We start from the raw sequence: 24,924 nt of genomic DNA, 5'->3' as shown, positions 1-24,924 counted from the left end.
CAAGTGTACCACTTGGCAGGGTGGGGGTCGGGTGGCTATTGACAGTGGAGGGGTCTCTGGGTGTTGAGAAGTAAGGGGTATATATTAAAAGTATCTGCACTTTCTGCTCAGTTTTACTGTGAACCTGAAACTGCTTTAAAAAATAAAGTACTTTTTAGAAAAAAGAAGAACCAAAAAAAAGGAAAGAAAAAACAAAACAAAACATGTAAAGTCAGCACCTCCTCCAGGGAGCCTTCCCTGACTGCTGTAGCCAGTGGCAATTTCTTCCCATGCTGGGAATCTGCATGCCAGCATCACTTCTCGCTAGTTATCTGCTCATTTCTGTTCTCTAACAGGTGGTTGGTGTTTTCCAAACCAGTCCATAAGCCCCTCCAGAACAAGGAAGTGTCTATGCCTCAGACTCTTCCATCTCACGCTGCAGTGCCCAGGAAGGGAACAAGCGGGAGGTTCTTGGCAAATGTGGCCCCTGCTGCTGGTGCCACAGAGCGCTGCGGCTTGTTGACCGAACCGTCAGTGGCCCCTGAGCTGCCCTCAGTGACGCCATGGGCAGGCCCCGCGTTGGTGGCTTTCGCGGTCACCTCTCCCCACTCATCCCAGGGCAGCAGGCTGGGCCCATTTCTCAGGTGCAGGAGCCGGCGCTGGGGGAGTGGGTGTGCCCCCTCCCGGCGCTGCAGTGGCTGTGATGGTTAAGTTTATGTGCTGACTAGCCTGGACCAAGGGGTGTCAGACAGCTGGTAAGGCCTTCTCTCTGAGAGTGTACATGAGCACACTTGGGTTGGGACTGAGAAAGGCAGACCACCCTCCCCAGTGTGGGCAGACACCCTCCATCTGTTCAGGGCCTGAATAGAAGAGAAAAGGCAGAGGAAGGGCGAATCCACGCTGCCTGAGCTGGGCCGTCCATCTTCTCCTGTCCTTGGACCTTGGCTCAGGCCTTCTGACTTGGGTTAGAACTACCACCAGCCTTCCTGGGCCTCCAGCTTTACAAAAGGCAAACGGTGGGGCTTCCCAACTTCCGTAATTGCATGAGAATCTCTCTAAGGCATTTCTCTCTCTATGTCCACATAGGTCCTATTGGTTCCGTCCCTCTAGAGAACCCGCCTAAGGACCTAGTGGGGTGATGGGGACCCGGGGGGGAGGCCTGGGCCTTGCTTCTCCCCTGTGCAAGCATTTGTCTGTCTTCTGCCCCAGAGCTACCTTGGCATGTTGGGAGGTCTTTTTTCCAGTATGAAACTTCTCCATGTGCTCGGTGACTCATCCATCAGAAGGCCCTTAAGAGCGGCAGTCACACTGCCTTCAGAGATGAGTAAATCACGACTCAGACTCATGGGGGCTCAGAGCTCCCCGGCAACAATGCAGTGTAGGGGGGTGGAAGTGCAGGCTGGCGTGGGTAGGTGAGGTTGGGGGGGCCCTCGTGTAGCACCCGGCCCTGGTGACACAGCCATGTGACTGGCGCCAGCCCTCTGTCACAACTCTGGACACTTCTGCTGCAGTTTTAAGGACTCTGCAGAGTGGACTGTGAGCTCAGACTGATAAAGGCACATAGGAAAGGAGGGTGGTGGGGGATGGTTAGAGCAGTGGGGCTAGAAGGAACGGGGCTTAGGAGCCCAGAGATTCTGCCACGGACCCGCCCTGTGATGTGTGATCCTGGGGAGCCTCCACCTCCTTGGGGATAGAGGGGGGCCACCCTGTCACGGTGTCAGGAAGATCCATTGAGATGTAACACCAAGAGAGCTTCCTGTCTTAGACATGGTCAAGGGTGGGGGGAATGGCCTCCAGCAGGGAGGCCGGGAAGGGGTCGGAGGGAGCACGGCTGGAGTGTGCTCCTCAGCTTGCTGAATGCCGAGCGCGGCCCCTCTGCTCCTAGCTATCCAGGACCCCCCATAAATCCAAACTTCTGACTCCTTTGGCCCAGGCAAGGTGGGCCTTCCAGGTGGTTCTTAGATGCATGCAACCTGGGCTGGGACCCTGCAGCCCAGAGCAGGGCGCCTCCTACTTTTCCATCCGCATGAATCACAGGGCCGTCTCTCTGAAATGAAGACTCTGACTCAGGAGGTCTGAGGTAGAGTGGGTTTCTGCATCTCTAACAGGCGCCCAAGTGAAGGACGAAGATCAACTTTCAATCATGCACTTTTACTGTCATGGGTCTTAAACGTCCCTGCACATCAGAATCCCCCATGGGAATCTGCGAAGCAGGGCACTCAAAGCCAGTGCTCTGGGACAGCCCAGAGGGATGGAGTGGGGAGGGAGGTGGGAGGGGGGTTCAGGGTGGGGGGACACGTGTGTACCCGTGGCTGATTCATGTTGATGTATGGCAAAAACCACCACAATTATTAATAAAGGAATTATCCTCCAATTAAAATAATTAATTAAAAGAAATGTGGATACCTGAGTGGCTCTAGGGTCTCACAGTCCTAGACACCAAGTGTGTGGCTGACATGCCCCAATGTTGTCCTGATCTCACTAGCCCAAGGGGCTACACACTCAGGACCTAGGTCACGGGGTGTGCGGAACTCTCAGCCTAGTCGTTCAAGGGCACTACCCAGCTCTCAATACAGCTTCTTTATCTTCCTGGTCCCTTGATTCCTTGATTTTGATGAGTACGGATTTGAATGCCAAGGGGTTGGTTCAGTGCTCTGGTTATGTTTATCTCAATGCTGTGCTTGCAAAAGTTGGAATTTCCATGCCTCACTCCAGCTCATCTGCAGGACCATAGAAGCAACATAACATCAGGATTACGTTAGTTTCCTGAGGCTGCTATGAAAAATTGCCACAAACTCAGTGGCTTTAAACAACAGTTCTGGAGCCAAAGGTCGGAAATTAGTGTCACTGCACTGAAATCAAGGAGAATCCACTTCTTGCTTCTTCCAGCATCAGTGGCTGCTGGCATATCTTCACTTGTGGCTGCATCACTCCTGTCTCTGTCTGCTCCATCTCCACATCACTTTCTGTGTGTGTGCTGTGTGTGTGTGTGTGTGTGTAATCTCCCTTTGCCTCTCTCCTTCAAGGGTATCTGTGACAGTCTTTGGTGCCCACCTGGAAAATCCAGGATAATCACCCCATCTCATGTAATGACATTACGTGTCACTTGGTCACATCTGCAAAGACATTATTTTCCAGATAAGGTAACATTCACAGATTCTAGGAGGTAGGGGCTGATATCTAGGGGACCATTTATGACCTAATAATGATCTGAAAAAGGCCCCAACTCTGCTGTCCTTCAGATGATAACTCACCAATGTCCTTCCTTATTTTTCCTTGTATACTTGGCACGTAGCCCAAGGCCTGGAGGTGGTTCAATTCAGTTCAGTTCAGTCACTCAATCGTGTCTGACTCTTTGCGACCCCGTGAACTGCAGCACGCCAGGCCTCCCTGTCCATCACCAACTCCCGGAGTTCACCCAAACCCTTATCCATCGAGTTGGTGATGTCATCCAACCATCTCATCCTCTATTGTCCCCTTCGCCTCCTACTCTCAATCTTTCCCAGCATCAGGGTCTTTTCCAATGAGTCGGCTCTTCGCATGAGGTGGCCAAAGTATTGGAGTTTCAGCTTCAGCATGGGTCCTTCCAATGAATATTCAGGACTGATTTCCTTTAGGATGGACTGGTTGGATCTCCTTGTAGTCCAAGGGACTCTCAAGAGTCTTCTCCAACACCACAGTTCAAAAGCATCAATTCTTCGGCACTCAGCTTTCTTTATGGTCCAACTCTCATATCCATACATGACCACTGGAAAAACCATAGCTTTGACTAGACAGACCTTCATTGGCAAAGTAATGTCTCTGCTTTTTAATATGCTGTCTAGGTTGGTCATAACTTTCCTTCCAAGGAGTAAGTGTCTTTTAATTTCATGGCTGCAATCACCATCTACAGTGATTTTGGAGCCCAGAAAAATAAAGTCAGCCACTGTTCCCACTGTTTCCCCATCTATTTGCCATGAAGTAGGACATCGCTGAATGTTTGGGGAGTAAACTGAAGTGGTCTTCCCTGGTGGTTCATCAGTAAAGAATCTGCCTGCCAGTGCAGGAGACCTGAGTTCGATCCCCGGGTCAGGAAGATCCCCTGGAGAAAGGAATGGCAACCCACTCTAGTATTCTTGCCTGGAAAATTCCACGGACAGAGGAGCCTGACAGGCTATAGTCCATGGGGTCGCAAAGAGTCAGACATGACTGAACAACTAACAATATCTCAATATCTTAAATAGGAAGGAAGTGGGCAAGCACATGAATTCAGAATCTGAAAACAGTGAGGCATCAGAGAACTGCAGTTAGGGAAGTAAGAATGAAGTGTGGGAGGCCTTTTTTTTTTTTTGGCCGCACCGTGTGGTATGTGGGATCTTAGTTCCCTAACCAGGGATCAAACCCACGCCCCATACAGGGGAAGCATGGAGTCTTAACCACTGGATCACCAAGAAAGTCTGTGGGAGGCTTTTTTAGATGTTCCATTAAAGAGTCTGGACCTGAATGCAAGAAAGAGCTCCTTATGAAGCCATTCATTCATTCTACTCAACAACAAAGCACAGGGTTATTTCGACTTTGTGGGGAAGTGAAGACAGGCCTCCTAGAGAGATGGCATTGAATTAGGACAAGAGCTGTGTTTCAGTAGGTTCTCTTAGTAGGTCTAAGTTAGTGCCCTATGAGTTTGGGTGCTGCATCACTCAGGGTTCACTAGAAAAACAGAACCAATGGGAGATATCTATATCTGTATCTGTATCAACATCTGCATCTGTGTCTAATACATGTATGTTGTTTAGTCACTAAGTCTTGTCTGACTCTTTGTGACCCATGGACTGCAGCACACCAGGCCTCCCTGTCCCTTACTATCTCCTGGAATCTGCTCAAATGTATGTCCATTGAATTGGTGATGCTATCCGACCATCTCATTCTCTGCCGCCCTCTTCTCCTTTTGCCTTCAATCTTTCCCAGCACCAAGGTCGTTTTCAATGAATTGGCTGTTTGCATCAGGTGGTCAAAGCATTGGAGCTTCACTTCAGCATCGATCCTTCCAATGAGTATTCAGGGTTGATTTCCTTTAGGATTGACTGGTTTGATCTCCTTACTGTCCATGGGACTCTCAAGAGTCTTCTCCAGCACAATCTGAAAGCACCTATATATATATATATATAGAGAGAGAGAGAGACAGAGAGACAGAGAGAGACAAAGAGAGAGAGAGAGAGATTGAGATTTCGAGGAATTGGCTCATGTGATTGTGGGGGCTGACAGGTCCAAAATCAGCAGGGAAGACTGGAGACCCGGTGAAAGGTTGATGCTGCAACTCAAATCTGAAGGTCATCTGCTGGCAGAGTTCGCGTTTCCTCAGGGGACCTCAGTCATTACCTCTTAAGGTCTTCAACTGATTGGGTGAGGCCCACCCACATTATAGAGGGTCATCTTCTTTCCTCAGAGTCTACTGATATAAAATGTTACTCTTATCTAAAAAATATCTTCACAGCAACACCTACACTGATGTTTGACCAAATCTTGGCCCAGTCCAATTGATGCATAAAAGTAACCATCACAGCTGCTATATTTTCTGGTGAATTAAGATTTATAACTATTGAATCTCAGTAGATTGTATCTTGCTCCATTACATAATAGCCCTCTTTGTTCCTGTGAATGCTTTCTGCCTTGAATTCTTTATGCAACATTAATTTGTCACTCTTGTTACATTTTAAATTTCAGTTTTCAAATGTAGTCCACTTTGGACCTCTGTCAACATTTTGGGTACAGTTCTTGGAAATAGCACTTAAACTGGATTTTTATTTATCTCCCCAGTCTAATGGACTTTAGATAGGAAATGCAGCCCATTCACATTTCTAATGAAAGTTGATGTCCATGGTTTAAAATTTTTCATCTTTTATTATGTTTTGTTGTTACTGCTGTTTCTTTTTCCCCTTTCTTTTTGTCTCTTTATGCATAATCTCCCAATCCTCCCAATTTCCACCAATTAAGTCAGAAATTCTACTCAGCTCCTTGAACTTTTCCACTCCACCCCCTGCTCCCTCTTCTCCTGGGTTTTGCTAAGATCAATTCTATTTTTTTACTTCCAGGCTACACAGGTTTCCCTTACAGTACGTGGCTTATGTTTTAAGAATCCCTACTTAGCAATTATGGTACAGAATCCCAGGCATATTTAGATTAAACCATCAATTTTGCAAGGGTCACTGCTCACCACCATTTTCTGAGTTCTACCTTGGGATATTGACTCTGACTGAACTGTGTTGGTGAGAAAAAACTTCTGTGGGTAAAACAGACCTTCTCCGTGTCCAGCCATGTCAGATATTTCCCTTCTTTTGCCCTGACACATGAATTTCATCACAGGAGGGAAAGTCTCAGTGTCTGACATTCAGAATCCCTAGATACTGTCCCAAAGTCACCGAGGAATATGACTCTGCTCTGATTCTCCTTCTCTTGGATGTGACTGGCTCTTTCTGGAACTCTGCAAGACTTTCTGCTTATCCTTGGAGTTGGAGACTTTATGGCATAGCTTTAGCCCCCAAGACATTTTTTTCTAGCATTTCTTTCATTTCTGCTTCCCCTCAAGCTCCTTTTGGAGTACCTGTTCTTTAAATGCTGTACCTCTTAGAACTGCCTGCAAGCCTCCCATTTTCACCCTGATGATTTTCATATGTTTTTCCTCCACATTATCTCCCAGCTTTTTACTTTTTTTCCACCTTGACTGTTTTCTTTCTGAATTTACCTATGACTTTTCAAGTTTTTCATTCCAAGCGCTGTGCTGTTCTTAGGTGCTCAGTTGTGTCCAACTCTTTGCGACCCCACAGACTGTGGCCTGCCAGACTCTTCTGTCCATGGGGATCCCCACGCCAGAATGCTGGAGTGGGTTGCCATGCCCTTCTCCAGGGAATCTTCCCAACCCAGGGATCAAACCCAGGTCTCCCGCATTACAGGCAGATCCTTTACTATCTGAGCCGCCAAGGAAGCCCATGGGCATATGTTAAATGTTTCTGTGCTCTGACTGTAATTCATTTTCTCTCTTCCTTTCCCAGGAGGAACTGTTTAATCTGTCTTCTTCCCTCTATTTATTGGGTCCTTTCAAAGGTTCAGTCCTCTACTTGATGGTGGTCTCCTAGGCAGTGGCCAGCCAGTGGGAGTGGATGACAAGCCTCTTATGTTCTTGTAGACAGTGATGAATGAATTGGAAAAGTCCTGTCGAGATGTTGGAGGAGGCGTCTCTGCACCCAGGCTTGCAGGTGCAAGGAGGGCTGCTGGTTCCCAAGGGGGCGGGGGCTGCAGGAGCCATTCAGGTCAGCCTCCAGCCCCCTGAGCTGAAGGAGAGGATGGGCAGTAAGGATGAGGGCATGTGTGTGTGCGTGCTCAGTTGTATCCAACTCTTTACAACCCCGTAGGGAGTAGCCAGCCAGGCTCCTCTGTTCGTGGCACATTCCCGGCAAGAATTCCAAAGTGGCTTGTCATTTCCTCCTTCAAAGATACCCATCTTCGGGTTAGAAATAGAAGAAACTCATCTGATTAGTTTTCAAAGAGCCTCTAAGCTCCCAACAGATAAATGAGAGAGTGAATGCTTCTCAAAATTAAGAAATATATAATGTCCAGCCTCTGAGTTACCATGGAAATGCAGACTGCAATTGCAAAGAGACCATTTTCCACTTACCATATTAGGCAAGAGTAAAAAATAAAGTAATTCCCCAAGCTAGTGTGTGCCCCTCGGAGATAAACTGGAAGCAACTTTGAGAAGCCTGTTTTAGAAAAATGTATCTATAGATGTGAAGAATCCTCTCAGAATCTAGTGATTCTGCTTCTAGGACTTTGCCCTAGTGCCTTGGCCCCCAGCCATTTTGGCACCAGGGGCCAGTTTCCTAGAAGACAATTTTTCCATGGATGGGTGGTTGAGGGGGATGGTTCAGGCAGTAACGCGAATGATGGGGAGCAATGATGAGTGGCAGATGAAGCTTTGCTTGGTTGCCCGCCGCTCACCTCCTGTTGTGAAACCTGGTTCCTAACAGGCCATGGACCTGTATTGGTCCATGGCCTGGGGGTTGGGGACTCCTGCTTTGGGGACCCCTGCCCTAATGCACACACACATGCACCAACACGTGCAGTGTAATCACAGTGATTTCTGGAAACCCTCCCTTAAATATGCATAAACCATTACAAAATGTGAACAGTAATAGCCTGTGATTTTTTTTCTTCTTTCTATTTTGTGTAATCCTCCAAGTTTTCTGTAATTAGTATATTGTAAGGGGGAAAGAATTCTGTGTGACTTTGGACAAATAAACCATCTATGCCTGAGCTTCAATCTTCTCATTAGGAAAGATGAAACCAATGCCACCTGCCTCACAGGGTTATTGGGGGTGAAATGAAAAACATGTGAAACCCCCCCAAGCTGAGCCGGGAGCAAAGCAAGTTTTGCTGGATGCCTGGTTCCTTCGTCCCTCTGTGGGCCTCACAGGGTCACACGAGAAGATGGCGATGGGTTGGAGGGGGGCACCTGGGAATAAAGTGAGGGAACTGATATCAATTGCGAGGCTTTAAAAATTCCCTGAGGTACTGTGTTCAGCAGATAGACCTCATCTCTGGAACGATCTGGAATCTTTGCTCCCAACCTGTTGGTAACATGTTTCCAGTGGCCATTCTGAGCTACAGTCTGCAATGATAACCCAGGACAGGCATCTCAGGTTGGCTGTGAGGATCAGACATAGAGCAGACACAGCCCAAGAGGTACCCCTGCCACCAACCCGGGCCTCTCTCAGCCCCAAGGCCTCGCTTAAGAATATACCTTTGCCCTCATCTCCAAACCACCCCTCTCAGGCCCCAGGGGTAGTGGTAATCGCTCAGTCGGGTCCATCTCTTTGCGATCCACAGACTGTAGGTCACCAGGCTCCTTTGTCCACGGAATTCTCCTGGCAAGAATACTGAAGTGGGTCATCATTTCCTCCTTCAGGCTCAGACCCCAGAGCAGGACAGAAAGAAGAGGGTTTCCAGACTGCCTCATCCTTGCACCATTCCCTGGGCTGGTAATAGATATTTTTAAATGAATCTCACAATTACTCTGTGAGCGCAAGCTACATTGCATTTGATCTTGTGCTTTTAAAGCAGTCTTTGGTTAAATGAGTCACATTTAATGGAATTTCCAATCCGTGCTCCTCCATTAGGGCAGCCCTCTTAGACCATCTTTGATGGGGTCGAAAATTAAGGTGTCTGGCGCATAGTAGGTACTCAACGTGTCAGTTAAGATTGCAAGAGCAATGATAATAAATCTGAAGTTGGGGAGCCTGGGGCCAGAGTAGTGGGTGAAAGGTCGTCTGAGCCTCGCCCGTGGGCGTGCAGCCGGGCATAGCAACCCAGACGCCCCGTCGGTGTAGCGTGGCGTGCCAGGGTTCGGGCTGGGCCGCACTGCCCGAGTTAGCTCGGAAACTTTCGCAGTGGGCGGGCCGGACCCGCCCTCCCGGCGACCTGGAGCTTGGCCGCGCCGTGGGCCCGTAAGCTGTAGCCCGCCGAGGCGCTCTTTGATTGGCGGAGGTGCGGAGTGATTGGCAGGCAGACCGGCCGCTCAGCGGGCCGAGTCGGCGCCGCGTCCTCCGGGCCGCGTCGGGAGTGGAGGACAGCCTGCGGCCCCGCCCCGGCCCCGCCCCTCCCCGCGCTGTTGGTCGCGCTCACCGGCTGCCACTGAAACCAGCACAACCTGCTTTGTCCCGACTGCTTTCCTTCGGCCCTTGTCCCTCCAGCTGCTGCCGATCAACTTTGTGACGAGCTCGAAGGCCCAAGGGCGTCGCAGCGCCGCGTGAGGCCCACTCGCGGGCCGGTGAGTACTTCGGGGCGAGGGGCTGTCGCAGCGGGACCTGGAAAGGGAACCGAGAGCACCTGGACTGGCCGCGCGCCTTGGCCTCAGTTTCCCCATCTGAGCGGTGGACGGCTGGTACCAGTGTCCCCTGCAAGTTCCCCGGAAGTTGGAGGGCCAGGGTCCCGTGCTCTCCGCGACACTCAGGGCTTCCCCTGCCCGGGCCTGGATCGAGGCTTCCTCCCGGGGATGCGCTCCCCCTCAACCCCAAGCCTGGGCTCCCCGGGCGTCGTCGGGGCACCGCGCGCTCAGAGCACCGTCACGCCCGCGAGCACCGTCACGCCTGGCTTCGAACCCCCCCACCCCCCACCCCACCAGCGGGAAAACCGGCCTCAGAAGAAGGCGGCTCTTGGCGCTGGGGACCTGGTGGGTGGAAGGAGGCGCCCCTGCCCCCTGCGACCCTGCATGGTTCTCGAGTTGCCCCGTCATGATGGCCCTTCCCCCGCGGCCCTCGGCTTGCTCGGTGAGACCCTGGGCTGCCCTCTGCCCCTGGGGCCACTGTAAGGCGCTTGTCACCCCCCCCACCCCCGCCCCCATGAGGGCTGCTGATTGTGTGTGTTTGTATTGGGGGTCCAGGTGATCCCAGCCCTCGGGGAAACATCAGTTTCTGCTTTGATGGAAACTTTCTGGGAAATCTGACCCACCTCTTTTAGGTGTGATGGATCTGGGACCTCTCACACCGGTGGTTGTAGTTGATGTTAAGAAATTCCGAGGAACTAACACTTACACAGTATTTGACTCTCCCAGTAGTCTTAGGGGTATGGGATTATTGGCCCATTTGACAAATGAGGAAACCAAGGCTCACTGGGGTTTGATGACCTGCCCAAGACCCCACCGCGGATCAGGCAGAGCCTGGTGGAAACCTGTGCCCCTCTGGGCAGGCTCTGAGAACAAGTGCCTGCCTCTCCTCACCTTGGACAGTGACCCCTGGCACTGGGCCCATTGGTAAAGGGCTTTCCCTTCTTCCGGGATCCATCACTCAGGGAGCAGTGCCCCGGGTACCCGGTGTGCTGACTGCCTCCCTCGCTGCAGCCCCAGTGAGGAAGCCACGCCAAGAGAAGCCCAGAAGTCACTCTTCCCCGCTGCCCGTCTCCAAGGGGCTGTGATTCTCACCGGTGCCCCCTTGGCATCTGACGGTGATTCGGAGGAAGATTCCTTTATATTCTCGCTCCCCCCAGCAGCTGGGCCTTGACTGGACACAGGAAAGGTTGCCCGGAGGCCACATCTCATCTTCTTTCCCGGGATAGAAGGAATCTGGAGGGCTCCCCACTCAGGCCACCCCTGCCCCTCGCAGACCAAGGCTGGATAGGCCTTTGGGGGCTGGTCACAGAGGGGAACCTAGTTCAGTCCCCAAAATGCCTGGACAGAGTCCAAACCCTGGTCCATGATGCTGGTGATGAGAGTGGTCTGATAGAGAGGTTACTCCGTGCTTCAGACGGCTCCGTCCTCTCCCCTAGATCCCCTCCCCAGAAAGTGGCACCCCCACCATGGCCCTGTGTCACCAGTCAGACCACATCCTGCTTCCACACCCTCTCGTTCAGTTGGGGATGCTCTTGTCTCTCCTGGCCCAGGAGCTGTCCTCAGATGCCTGCCCCAGGCCAGGCCTCCTCATTTTCCCTGGAAGGCTGCCCGGCTCCCTCCTCGATCTCCCTGGCCTATCCCCACACAGCCTGGATGGGTCTCAAACTGCCGCTGCCCTGTAGCCCGGCCCTCAATTTCCCTTCTGCCTGGGACCTCAACCCCAGCACCAAGCCTGGCGCTTGTTTAGGGCCTGCCCCAGCTTCCTGGCTGTCCGCTCAGCCTCTTTTCTCCTGCCCGTGTCCTCTGCCCAGACTCAGTTTCAGGCCCCTCGCACCTTCCCCACCACGTTGCCAGCCCCTTTTCTCCTGGGCAGTCCCCCACTGAAATGCCCGCATACCTCCATTCTTCCCCCTCCTTCCCCCTTGCCTGGCTTGTACTGGCTTGTCCTGAAGGCTTGGTCCAGGCCTCTCATGGAGAATCCCCGCCCTGCCCCTTTCCCATGGCTGAGGGTGGCCCCCTTCTGTGCCTGCTGCCCACCCCCCTCCCCACCAAGTGCTCCATCCTGGTGGTTGTGTTTAGGTGCCATCCTTCCCATCCAGGCTGAGTTCGCGAAGGCCGGCCCTGCAGGATCCTCAGTGGGGTGGGGAGGCCCAGCACAGACCGGGCACAGAATCAGCCCACAGTTCATGCCTACTGACCCACCCTGGCCAGGCAGGAGCATCCCCAGCCTGATTCCCCCTTAATCCTGTGAACTTGGCACATTGGTAGAGCTGGAATGTTCCTTGGTTTGGCCCTTAAGACTCTGGGGCAAAAATAGGTACCTGGGAATCTCCAAGGGCTTTGTGTCCTTGTCTTGAGCAATCCTGTGCCAGGCAGCTGGGCTGTCCAGGCCAGAGCAGACATCCCAGACCCTGGGAACCCCTGGACCCTCTCCCTTTGGGCTCAGTCACAGATGGGTTTCAGAGTTAACATTTTATTGTAATTCCAGAAACTTTCACATTCGTTATAGAAAATTAGGGGAATATATTTAGAAAAAAGAATAAAATAAAACCACCTCAGTGGCTCAGTGGTATAAAGAATCTGCCTGCCAATGCAGGAGACGCAGGAGACGTGGGTTCAATCCCTGGGTTGGGAAGAGACCCTGGAGGAGGAAATGACAACCCACTCTAGTATTCTTGCCTGGGATATCCCATGGACAAAGGAGCGTGGCAAGCTGCAGTCCATGGGGTCACAAAGAGCCGGACACAACTGAGTGACTGAGCATACACCTAGCCTCTTCACCCAGACATAGACAGTATTGCCATCTGGGGGGCGGGGAGGGGCATTTCCTTCCATCTTTTTCTGCAGATGCATTTTGTTTTCATCTAAATAGACTCAGGGCAGTATCTCATGCTGCTTTAAATCCTACAAACATGTCCTTACCTTTAAATATTCTTACACAAGTCGTGGCTAACGGCTGTACAGTGTAGCAGCATCCGGAGGGGCTGTGAGTTTCACACCTGCCCTCTCTGGACGGCGCTGGAATGTATGATGGACACACCTGAGAGGTGTCCCGTAAGAGCAGAGACATGGAGGTCCACAGTTGGGTGTGGATTTGGGGTGGGTGTGAAACAGTGGGCATCCCAGGTTATTCCCCTGCAGCTGGCATCAGAGCACGTGAGCGTCTTTGAGGCTTCCCCTGAGGGCTTGTTTCTGAGGTGGGGTGGTCCCCTGGGGGTCGAGAGCAGAGTGGACTCAGCCCTTATAAGCAAGGGTTAGAGAGCTTGAGCTGAAATCCACATGCTGCCATTCTCCACCTGTCAGTAGTCATGTGGTCCCAGCAGCCCCCTTGCGGGGGTGGCAGACCCTCAACCAAGCTCTGTGGTTGCTGGCGTTTTTGTGTTTTGCTGGGGTAAAATTATGCCTGGGTGCTCATGTGGAAAGAATGCCGGCCACTCTGGATCTGACACAATGACAGGTTCCAAGCCACCACTCTGACCGTGGGGTTGACCGCCCCCCCCCCCTTCCCTTGTAGGCATCGGAGGAGCCTTGGAGGCGGGGTGGAGCGTGATGCTGATGCTCTCATTCTGTGGTTGGGATTCAGGATGCCAGGCTGGGCTGGAGGGAGGGACCTGTTTTCTTTGGTCACACAGTGAGATGGGGCCGGCTCTTCTCCAGCGAGGGCTCCTTCCCCCAGGCCAGACTGCCTCAGATGTACCTTGCAAAGCATGGAGGCAGGTATTCCAAGTGAATGAGATGCCGGAAAGAAGACTGTCAGAGAAGGAAGGACCAGATACCACTGTGGGTCCCTCCACACCGGGAGAGCGTCTGTGGTCTTCTCTGTGACCATCCATGGCAATGGGTCATTTCATTTGTTTTTAAGTGTCAAGGCCTTTGATCCACAAAGGGTTTGGCCGACTCTCGGGAAACCTGAAAATTAATCCTCTTCTGTTTGTCCATTCTCACTAACTAGAAATTTCACTTTAAAAGTTTCATTGTGTTTGTAATGTGACATGCAGGATACTTAGCCCAAGAGGCCAGCCAGAAGCTACCTGTTCTCCTGAAATTTCTATTATAAGGTGTCTCTCAACTGAATGTGCCTTTGTTTTGCACTTGGGAGAAATGGCTTTTTTTTTTTTTTTTTAATGATTGATAGTTTGCAGACTGCTTTCTCTTTCTTCACACCCTTACGCCCCAGAGCACCCCTTCATTGGAGGCGTTATTCTCTCTTTACAGATGGGGAAACTGAGACCCTGTGAGGTTATGTGCTCAGTCACTCAGTTGTCCGCCTCTCTTCAACCCCATGCACTGTAGCCCGCTAAGCACCTCTTTTCTATCGGATTTTCCAGGCAAGAATACTGGAGTGGGTTTTCCTTTCCTCCTCCAGGGGATCTTCCCAAAGCAGGGATTGAACCCGCATCTCTTGCGTCTCCTGCATTGGCAGGTGGGTTCTTTACCACTAAGCCACCAGGGAAGCCCTAAGTAGCTACTAATGAAAGGTAGAACTGACATTCACTCCCTGTGTTGGCTTTTGGTGGAAATATTGTGTCCTGCTGGTGAGGGATGGTGCTGTCCCTCCTGACCCATCCTTCCTCGTAGATGGGGAGACAGACAGGTGTGAATCCTTCTTCTCCACCTGGCAGAGAGAGGGCTCTCCAGGAGACATGCCCTGGGTGCTGAGTGGTTACCTGAGAGCAGGTGATGGAGACAGCACTCGGGGCAGAGGCAGCTGGGAAACTCCCAGAAGAGGGTGAGTTGGGCCCTTGACTTGAACAACGAGTAGGATTGGTCCTGGGGCAGTGGGCATTTCCAGGAATAGGGGGACTTGGAGAGCTAAGGCGTGGGGGTCACAGAACCACACATTTGGGAGTGAGTGACGGGGGAAGAGAAGGCATAGTGGGGGTCGGGTAGCAGAGGCAGGTGGGCAGATTTTGAGAGGCCTCTTTCAGAAACGAGGTCTTTCTGAATGAGAGGCTCTGTGGTTTTGAATTCCAGCTCCAAGACTGAGCTACAAGGCCTTGGGTAGGGATCTCACATTTCTGGAGCCGAGGTTGCTGTCTGTGAAAGGGGGTGAGCATGGAAGGACAGGTTATCTCTCCATGCACCGCAGCAGGGCAAACAGCAGGACCCTCCTCCTGGGCCAGCCCTTCCCCCCACCACCCCGCACCCCCAGGAGAAATCAGTGGGAATTGCTGAGAAGGGCACATTCCAGACATGCTTGTTGCATTGTTAGTAGTGACAGAGGATCCCTGGTGTAAGTCAGCCCTCTGAAGGCCAGCTGCCCTCTGCCACTCCAGGAAGATGGCCCTTGATTCCAGAGCAGCGGGAGCCACAGGAGATGGGGAGGTCAGACGTGACTCCACATAGCTTGTCTCAGATCAGCCGGGGACCCGCACAGCTGGGTTCTGTCTGCCGAATCCGCGGCTGACTTTCCCCGCCCCCCTGCAGCTGGCCGCCTGCCCACTGGGCCTGCCTGCCCGCCTACCCAGATGATGGATTTCACAAAAGTTGCCTCTTTGTTTGGTTCCCGGAAGCCTGGCGTTCGGGAACAGCACCGAGCCCTGCATTGGTTTCCAAGCAGAGATCTGTGTGGCTTGATGCGCTTTTGGTTCGCAGCCAAGGGGATGTTTTAAAATAAGGGCTCCGTCCCTCCGAGGGAGGCGAGCCCAGATTGAAATCTCCAGGGTCCTTTGGTGGATGCAGGTCCAATCTCTGGGACACAGCCCTAGCTGGGAATGGTGCAGATGTGGATGTAGCCCCGGGGAAGTGGTGTGGCCCCTGGGGCCTCCTCTGACTCTTCCGGTGACGGCGGTCTCTAGGCACGCGTTAGATACCCATTCCTGTAGGCTCGGGGGAGCCGAGCTGGGCACTTTGGATACCTGGGAAACTGGCCCTTCTGGTCTCTGATTTCATGTAGTCCTCACAGTACCCCCATTTAAAATCGAGGAAACTGAGGGGCAGAGAGGAACGTGGCCCGCTCAGGACCCCAGAGCTGGCAGGCACAGTGGCCGTGATGGGTTAGTCTGGGAGCCGGATTCCTCACCCCCGGCCTTTCCCCACTCTGCTCTCATTTCTTCATCTCAGCGAAGAGGGTGGACGTGGCCTTGAGGCTGGAGTGGGGGCTGTGGGATCCTTGGGGATCCCCAGCACAGTGCACGCGGTCCTATCTGCTTCGGCGTCTGTGTCCACGGAAGCCCACTGCCGGTCCCCGGGGCCCCGGTCTGGGGTCCTGGGGCTGGGGAAGGCCTGGAGCTCTCAGCCCCATAGTCTGGGGCTCGTGGTCACCCCCAGTTGTGTCATTGGTGATTTTCGCCTTGTTGCTAAACAGCGGTATTGACTAATCGAGCCCTTTGCCCCCGTTGGTTATCGGATCTCTATGCTTGCCAGTCTGTTCCCGTCATCGGTTCCGACACACCAGCCCCCCGGTTTCCATCACCCACGTCTAGCATGGGCTCATATCCGGTGCTGTCAGGCTCGCTGAGTTGTGTCTTAGGGTTCAGGCCTGGCGTGGAGGGCTTTGGAGTTGCCCAGGCCTGACTACATCCTGCTCCAGGGGCTGTGTTCCCCCCGCACCTGTCTTCCACCCCCTCGTCCTCTCCCCCTTTCCCTCCCTCCCTCTGCTTCTCATGTTTATGTTTTTTAAAATATTTTATTATTCATTTACTTGGCTATACCAGGTCTTTACTGAGGCCTGAAGGATAATTTTGTTGCAGCGTGTGGGATCTAATTCCCTGACCAGGGATCGAACCTGGGCCCCCTGCATTGGGAGCTCAGAGTTTTAACCACTGGACCACGGGGGAAGCCCCTCTCAAGTTTATTTTAAACTTCCACTTTGTGCCAGTGTATTCTTTTCCTAGGGCTCTAATAAGAAATTGACAGAAACTTGGTGGCTTTAAAGAACAGAAATTTTTCGTCTCGCAGCTCTGGAGGCAGAAGTCCGCGATCAGAATGTCGGCGGGGTTGGTTGTCCGGGGCGGGGGGCTCTGCGGGAGAGTCCTTCCTTGTCTTTCCTGACTTAGGGTGTTGGTATCTCTGGGCCTGCAGCCACGCCTCTCATCTCTGCCTCCTCCTCCACGTGGCATCCTCCTCTCTGTCTGTGTGTTACCCTCTTATAAGGACCCCGGTCCTTAGATTAGGGCCCACCCTAAGCCAGGATGCTCTCTTGTCAAGATCCTTGATTATAATCTGCAAAGACCCCCGTCTTCCAAATAAGGTCCCCTGCACAGATTTAGGGTGGACAGACTGGGAGACCAGCTTCATTCCAGCGCAGCCAGACGCTGTGCCCAGGGCTCCGTGTGGACCATCTCACTGAATCCCCCTGACCTTCCACATCCCCATTTCTCAGATGAGCATACCCGAGGCCCGGGACTCAAGGCCTGGAGACTGAGGGCCCAGCTCATGGCTGCTGTGGGACCTGCCAAGCCAACGGGTCTTGAGCGAGTTTCCTCCCTCCGTTTCCTCATCTGTGAAATGGAAGTGTCTTTGGGGGAGCTGTCGTGAGGTTGAGTGAGATCACATGGAATGCTGGGTAGCGCCCACCCTTTGCCATCTCGTTTTCCCTTTGCCATCTCGTCTCTCCACCAAAAGCTAGAGGCCAGGGCAGCCTGGGCTTGACTGGCTTCGTGTGTTTGACCCCCCGGTTTTTCTCACCTCAGGATGGCTTCCAGCGCCCCTCCTCCGAGCCCCTCCGTCCCCCAGCCTCTGCCGCCACCACAGCCCCAGGCCCGCTCACGGCTCAATGCCACCACCTCGGTGGAGCAGGAGATCAGCGGGGTGCCCCCCGCTCCTGGACCCCAAGTTGGACCTGGATCAGATGGGAGAGACCCAGCCGCCCCGGCTATACCCCAGGCCTCGCGGGCCAGGAGCCGAGAGAGGATGGATGGAACAGGTAAGGGACGGGGCCTGGGATGCCGGACTATCCTCCCCTGGGGGGTGGTGTTCTGTAGGCAGCGTGGACACCCGGGTCCTGGCATGTGGTCCAGATACCCCTGCAAGGTTCCTTCCCCAGGTGGGAGTCCCCTGAAGTCAGGGGCCCAACCACTCCGTCCAGGCCTGTCAACTCCCACTGCCCAGCAGGATTTGCTCCCAAGTTCACAGACTTGGGCTGCAGCAGATGTCGTGTTTCCTTCCTTTATTTATCATCGAATGCACCAGCTCCCACCTGCTCAGGGACTCGGCAGGTGGTCTGCACCAGGCGCTGTGTGGTGGGAGGTGGCGGGAGGCAGGCTCCCCTCTGGTCCCCCCCAGCACTCAGGGCGGCCCACATCATCATCCCTTGTCCACCATGGCCACTCTCAGGTGGCCATTCGGTCAGGTCGCTCTGCCTGGTCTGGGGGCCCCATGTGGCCACTCCCCTTGGAGGCTGGCTGACACCCTGGAATTCACCTGGGCCCCTGGCCCAGATCCCCGCTGCCCTCTGGACCACTGTCCTCCATGCCCAGGCCTGGCGCCCCCCAGGTTTCCAGTCTGTCCCAGGAAGCACTTCTCAGGGGCCGAGATGAGACAGTGTGAGGCCCCAGGTGGGCTGGGACCGCTGGTTGTCGTGCCGGCCGCCTCGTTGACACTGGGGGAGGGTTGCCAGGGTTTGGTCGGTCCACCTGCTGCTCACTGAGCACGGCCTCCTGCCAGCCTGAGTGGCCGTCGGTGGCACAGGTGAGCCCTGCCTCTGAGGGCTCCCCAGTCTCGTGGAAGCACGGGGCCTGGGGAGCACAGAGGTGGCCCTGGCCGGGCTGGGGAGGGAGCTGGGCGCCTGCCTTGGGAAGAGATGGTGCCTGAGCAAGTTGGAGCCTGCGGGGGGAGACAGCACAGCACGGGCAAGGGCCAGACGGAAGAACTGACTCGCCTGGGGTGGGCTTGGCCTGGAGAGAGCCCTGGACCTCCCAGGTCACGGGGTGGAAGGAAGGAAGGAAGGATCGGAGTGGTGATGCTCATGTGTCAGGCTTGCAATTGAGCTTCAGCAGGAGTGAGCCGGGTCAGGACCAGGCAGCAGGCCATCACAGGAGCTGTTGTGAAAGGTTCTCTTGCGCTTCGGGGGCTGTTGTTGGTAAAAAGCCTCAAGCCTTGCTGTGAGTTTCATAAAAGCAAGGATCCCTGGGTCTCCAGCTGTGATGTTTGGGGAAAATATAGCTGGCATCAACATTACTTTTTCTAATAACCCACGCAGTGCTTCTCAGTATGTCTGTCTCATACTCACAGTGACCAACCCTGTGAAATAGGGGCCTTGGCTTCCACTGTAGGCACAGTGATCAAAACAGAGCCCGCTGGGGACACAAGCTCCAGGGGTGGTGAAAGCCCCGCGGCTTCTCTTCGTGGCTCACCGCCTGTTAGACTTTCTGACCCCTGCCCACAGTAAGAAATACATATACCGTAGTCATAACCTGGCGCCCACGCCCACATGCCTGCATGCACACAACACACACACGCACACGCACACGCACACGCAGTGGGAATGGAAATTTCCAAAACAATACTTGCCTTTACTGTGTGCCTGGCTGTCTGGTAAGTCTCCATGCTCTTGCTTTTATGTGCAAACAAATGCTGCTTTGGGCAGTTCAGTTGGTTCTGTGACCTGGGTTGACATCTGCAGTTTGAAAACTGCTCTCTGGTTTGGCACCAGTGCTGGTTTCCTGCCCACCCCGGCCGGGACGCCGGAGCTCACGTCTCTCCATAGGAGCTGTTTATGTATGGAGCATCCAGGCCCACGAGGTGGTACAGGAAGGGCAGAGACAGCCGGGGTGGGAGGCTTGGCTGGGCTATCAACCTTGAGCTCTGTGTCCTTCAGGGAGTCGGGAGGCCTCGCTGAGACGGTTTCTGTAAAGTCAGAGCAGCCATGTGGAGCCTGCATGCTGGGACCTCGTGCTCATCAGCCCGGCGCGTGGGACGCGGTGCTGAGTCAAGGCCTCTGGTCCCTTAGGTGCCTGGGTGGTGGTGCGGGGGAGCGGGTCCGTGCTTCGAGCTGCAGAACCTGATGTGCTGTGTGGGTGTCATCAAGCCTCCCCCCCCCACCCCTTCCTCTTCAGGCCCCTCCTGGGGTGTCACCATGCACGTTGAGGCATCTGTCCAGTTTTAGGGCCCCACCCAGTCCCTCTTGGGTGACCGGCCTTAAGCTCGGCTTCGGGCCCGGTGTGTCTGCACGCAGGGGCTTCGTGTGAGTGTCAGGCTCTTCTCTCCCCCTGGGAGGCTAGTGCTGCCGACTGTGCGTGTGTGCACATGTGCATCTGCTTTCTCGTGTCTTGCACCACCACAAGGGAAGATGCTGTGACCTTTGTGGTCACAGGGCCCTCCTCTCCCCCAGGAGCTCTGTGTGAATTAAGGGGGTCCCAGCCCCACCCCGCCCCTTCTTCTGCTCACTCAGCCTTGTCGTTTCGTTTTTCTCCTTGAGAAGCTGGCTGCCTGAGGTGACCACCCCCAGCTCAGCACCACCCCTACTCCGTGCAGAGGTCCCAGACCCGTGGTGGTGACACCCGCCAGGTGCTCTGTGGACCGGAGGCTTTACGTGACCCCATACGGCAGCCCGAGAGGGAGGCTCTGTCCTTGTCCCCATTTAGAGACCAGGAAACTGAGCCCCTGACTTCCCAGAGTGGCCAGCACTGGGTGATGATGGGTGCAGGGGTGACCCCAGTCCCCTGTCCCATAAGGCCCCCTGCCCCCAGCGGAGCTGCAGGGACCTCCGGACTCTGGAGGGTGAACCAAGCCTGAGCGCCCCTGTGTAATCGTCCTGGACCAGTGCCCACCTTACCCTAGAAACACACCCACTGGGCCCTTCTGAGCTCCGCATCTCCTTCAGAGATCTCTGCTTTGTCTCCAAGGCCTTCGGGCAGACCCGGGCCTGATCCGGAATCTCGGTCTAGCCGCAAACACCACCCCGCAGCTGCAGGGCACGGAGACCAGGGCTGGAAACATGCTTGGTTTCAATCTGGGTGAAGCGAAACAGCCTCAGAGGACAGACCGAGTCAAGACTGCCGGTTTCAGATAAGGAGAGTCAGGAAACAGATGTGGTCTCCATTGGCTTCTGTCCCCGAGGGGAGGGGCAGAGAGTACTGAGCGAGTTCTGGGCAGGTTGGCAGCCTCGGCCCCCGACCCCACACGTCTGGGCTGTGCTGCGTCCCTCTCCTGTGCTGTCACCATCGAGGAACTGAACACAGCAGACCCTGCCCTGCCAGCCCTGCACAGCCCAGAGATCATCCACTCAGGGAGGGATTGGGATTAGTTTTAATTAACTCCCCTGTTCACCTAGCAAAGTTCTGCTGTGCATCAGTCAAGTACCAGTAAGTAACAGCAAGAGGAAGATGACATAGCACTTTCCAGGCTAGGCATCACCTGTGGTGCTTGTCTACGTTAACTCACTTCTCCAGCCACGTCCAGTTCAGTTCCATTCAGTCACTCAGTCATGTTCGACTCTTTGTAACCCCACGGACTGCAGCACGCTAGGCCACCCTGTCCATCACCAACTCCCGGAGTCTACTCAAACTCATGTCCATTGAGTCGGTGATGCCATCCAACCACCTCATCCTCTGTCGTCCCCTTCTCCCACCCTCAATCTTTCCCAGCATCAGGGTCTTTTCCAGTGAGTCAGTTCTTTGCATCAGGTGGCCAAAGTATTGGAGTTTCAGATTCATCATCAGTCCTTCTGATGAATATTTGGGACTGATTCCCTTTAGGATTGACTGATTTGACCTTGTTGCAGTCCAAGGGGCTCTCAGGAGTCTTCTCCAACACTACAGTTCAAAAGCATCAGTTCTTTGGTGCTCAGCTTTCTTTATAGTCCAACTCTTAAATCCATACATGACCACTGGAAAAACCAGAGCTTTGACTAGACGGAGCTTTGTTGGCAAAGTAATGTCTCTGCTTTTTAATGTGCTGTCTAGGTTGGTCATAGCTTTTCTTCCAAGGAGCAAGCCTCAGGGGTTAAGTAGAGGACCCCAGGCTGCCAGCCGGTGAGGGGTCAAGTTGAGATGGAACACAGTCTGCGAGTCTGTGCTCAGCCTCCGTGGTGGCCTCCGGTGGCGGCGGTGACCACAGATGGAGCTCTGGAGTGCCCGGGGCCCTGGGCCTGCCTCCTGCATCGTGGCTCAGAGCAGTGCCCTGGGTACCAGCACAGCAGGGATGGCCGGGATTGGAGCTCAGGCTGGTCTTCAGACTCGGGGGTGAAGGCTCAAGGGGAGAGAGAGACAGAGGAACCAAGTAACTCTGTCCTCAGTGGGGAGCGCCAGGCAGGGACCATGGCACCCTCTCTACTGACGTCAGTGGGTTGCAGGGTTCACAGGCTCTCAGGAGTGTCGAGTCCACAAAGCCTCAACGTTCTGAGTGCGGGGCTGGCACTTGTTTGGTGGCTGCAGGGCTTCAGACAGGAATGGTGGCTGGAACCCCTGGTGGGGGTTCCATTTGCCAGGAAGCGTTCACCCTGGTGTTAACTGAGGGCCTGCCCAGCGGGTGCAGGAGACGGTGGGCAGGGCCTCCAGGAGGGAGACCCCAGGTCAGCAAAGGGAGCCCCAAATGGTGCAAGACACACAGGACATGAAGGGCTCCAAGGTTGATGGCTCTGGGCAGCAGCTGGACGTGGGGTCACGAGGTCAGAGAGTCCCAAGTAGGGCCTCGAGGGTCAGGGTAAGGAGAATGGGTGTTCTGGGGAGCGTTAAAGCCTTTAAATGAGAGGAGCAGCGTGATTTCTGTTATGTGGAGGTGACTGTGGACAATCGTGGGAGCCGAGGCCAGTGCGGCAAGGCAGGGCAGTGGGCGGACTGGGCTTCAGGGGAGCTAGACTGATTCCAGGCCTCTGGCTGGAGCCATCAGGTGGGCCTGGGGGGGTGGGCAGGCAGTTTCGCAGTGGGGTTCAGAGCTGGATGGCGGGAATGGGCCCTGAGGAAGGCCGGGAGGTGATGGGGTGAGGGGGTGGATGCAATGTGCTGCATCCCTGCTGCCCTGGGGACAAGTCACAGCCATAAACACTCAGCTTCTCCTTGTCCGGTGGAGGTGCTGGCTTGATGATCTCAGGAGCTCTGTACATGGGTTATTTATCCTGACTCTGATGGAAGCCCTGGTCTGGCTGGTTGCCGTAGCATCCCTGTGACCCCCTCACTCTAAGGTGACCTGTCGTGAGGACAGTTGGCTGGGGCAATGAGGCTGTCTCAGGTCTGGTGGCTTCCTGAGACCTCAGGAAACTTGTCAGTATGTCCTTCATCCCTTACCTTTCCCCTCCTCTTTGCATTCCGAGTCTTAGGCGTCACCTCCTCTGAAAAGCCTCTCCCATCAGGACTGATGACTCCTGGCACCTCCATAGATTCCCCTGAGCCTGCACTGTTGGACTGTGGCTGTCCTTGCCAGGCCCCTGGGTGGGTAGGGAGAGCGGGGGTTCCTATGTCTTTCAGCTCAGTGCCCTTGGCTCCCGGCACCCAGACCGGTCCAGGGCCGGTGCTCGGTAAATGTCTGCTGGGTGAGTGATGAGGGGCGAGGTCCATGACCCCTGCTTGGGCCCACTGGGACCCCCCTGGCTGGGACCTCCACCTTAGAGCTCAGCCAGGCCCCTGGGAGAGACAGGGTCTCAAGGCTTGTCCTTCCTGTGTGTTCATGAGAACCAGGGTCAGCATCTCGAAGGCTGATGGGGCACCCCCGGATGCAGGGTGACCCAGCTGCCCACAGTGATAAGAAGGACACACGGGATGCCCTTGGGTTCTTGTCACCTTTCCCTCAGCTCAGCCCACGCGGCGGGCATCAGGAGAGGACTGGGGACTCTGGGAGGCCAAGGCCTTGCCCTGGGGCCAGCGAGTAAGGATGTAGAAGGGCAGCGGCCCCGAGAGACGGGAGCATAACAGTTGCTCACGGCGTGTTTCAGATTGTGCTCTTCTTCTCAGAGCCTTTGGCATGCAGTCAGCAATTTAAACAATGCGCTCCAGCCAATCTGGATTGCAGCGGCCGGGTGAAACTGGAAGCCAGCTTCTCGCTCTTTCTCCCAGCCGGCTCCGGGAGAACTTGGTGGGCATCAAGGAGCTGGCAGAGCCCTCAGGGCTGCTGGGAGGGGGTGCCTGAGGCTCCCCAGCCTACGGGCCCTGGGTGGTCCTGAAGAGTGGGAATGTTTGACTTGCTCACTACTCATCCTTGTCCATTTCTACTTAGAGCCTGCTCAGATCAGGAAGGTGAGCCTGGCAGTTCAATTCCCAGGCCACACGTGTTCCAGGCGCCATGCGAGGATTTGGGGAGATAGCTGGAGACCCTTCCCTTCTTGGTCCCCCATCCATTCATCCCTCTGTCTGTCCAGCATTTGCTGATCTGTGTCCTGCCCCAGGGGATGGAGATGGGCCAGACCTGCTGGTCACAGATCGTCTCCATTAAAGGAATGTGGGGCCGTGAGAGACGCAGGAACATGGAGATGGACTGAGCCAGGGGAGGGGACAATTTCCGGGGCTCTCCTTTTATTTCATGGCAAAATGTCAGGCTATGAATAACTTCTGTGGAAAATTAATCATGGACAGAATAATCTTTTTAGCCAATAAATCTATGCTTGAATCTTCCATGACCTTGGACTTGCGATTTCAGTGGGTCAGGAAAAGAGCTGTGAACTCGCAGGAGGTACCTGGTGTTGAACTGGGACACATGGCCTCAGTGATCCAGGGAGGCCCTGGGTCAGCAGAGAGAGGAAGGGCATGGAGTGGGGAAGGGGACGCACCCTGAGAACACCCAACTCTGGACCAGCATCTAATCCCAAGTGTCCCATTCTCCACTAACAGTCCTACCGGCTGGATACTGACGATGGGATTGGAAATGAGTCTCACACGGTCACACAACACTTTGATGCTGTCAACTGGAAAAAAAAACACAACCTAAAAGTTGAGAATTATGTTTTATTTGGTGGACAAAATTGAAGACTTAACCCTGGAACACAGCCTCTCAGATCTCAGATTGCGCTGAAATACTGCTCCCAGGAGACAAGGGAGGAGCCAGGATGCACAGGAGTTTGTGCAACAAAGATCAGGTAGTCAGAACATCAATAGAGGACTGTTAATTAAAGAAAACCAGATATCTTGAGTTAGGGAATTTAGTGCTCTTCTGTGTACAGGGAAGATGCAAGAGTCTGGGCTCATGGGAATCATTCCTTTGATCTGCCCCTCAGCCCT

At 54.2% G+C, this 24,924-nt stretch overlaps 1 protein-coding gene across 1 annotated transcript in view; it reads left to right on the top strand.

Annotated features, from left to right (window-relative positions):
- The first annotated feature begins 9,600 nt into the window (after positions 1-9,600).
- Positions 9,601-24,924, top strand: part of WFS1 (wolframin ER transmembrane glycoprotein) — a 32,140-nt gene continuing 16,816 nt past the window's right edge. Inside the window, exons 1-2 of the mRNA XM_043448052.1 lie at positions 9,601-9,778; positions 17,470-17,702. Coding sequence (XP_043303987.1) covers positions 17,471-17,702 — 232 coding nt within the window. The 5' untranslated portion in view covers positions 9,601-9,778; position 17,470. The remainder of the gene's footprint in view (positions 9,779-17,469; positions 17,703-24,924) is intronic.

This window comes from Cervus canadensis, chromosome 26 (assembly GCF_019320065.1).
Source record: "Cervus canadensis isolate Bull #8, Minnesota chromosome 26, ASM1932006v1, whole genome shotgun sequence".
NCBI lineage: Eukaryota > Metazoa > Chordata > Mammalia > Artiodactyla > Cervidae > Cervus > Cervus canadensis.
This window is presented reverse-complemented; position numbering and strand designations above follow the sequence as displayed.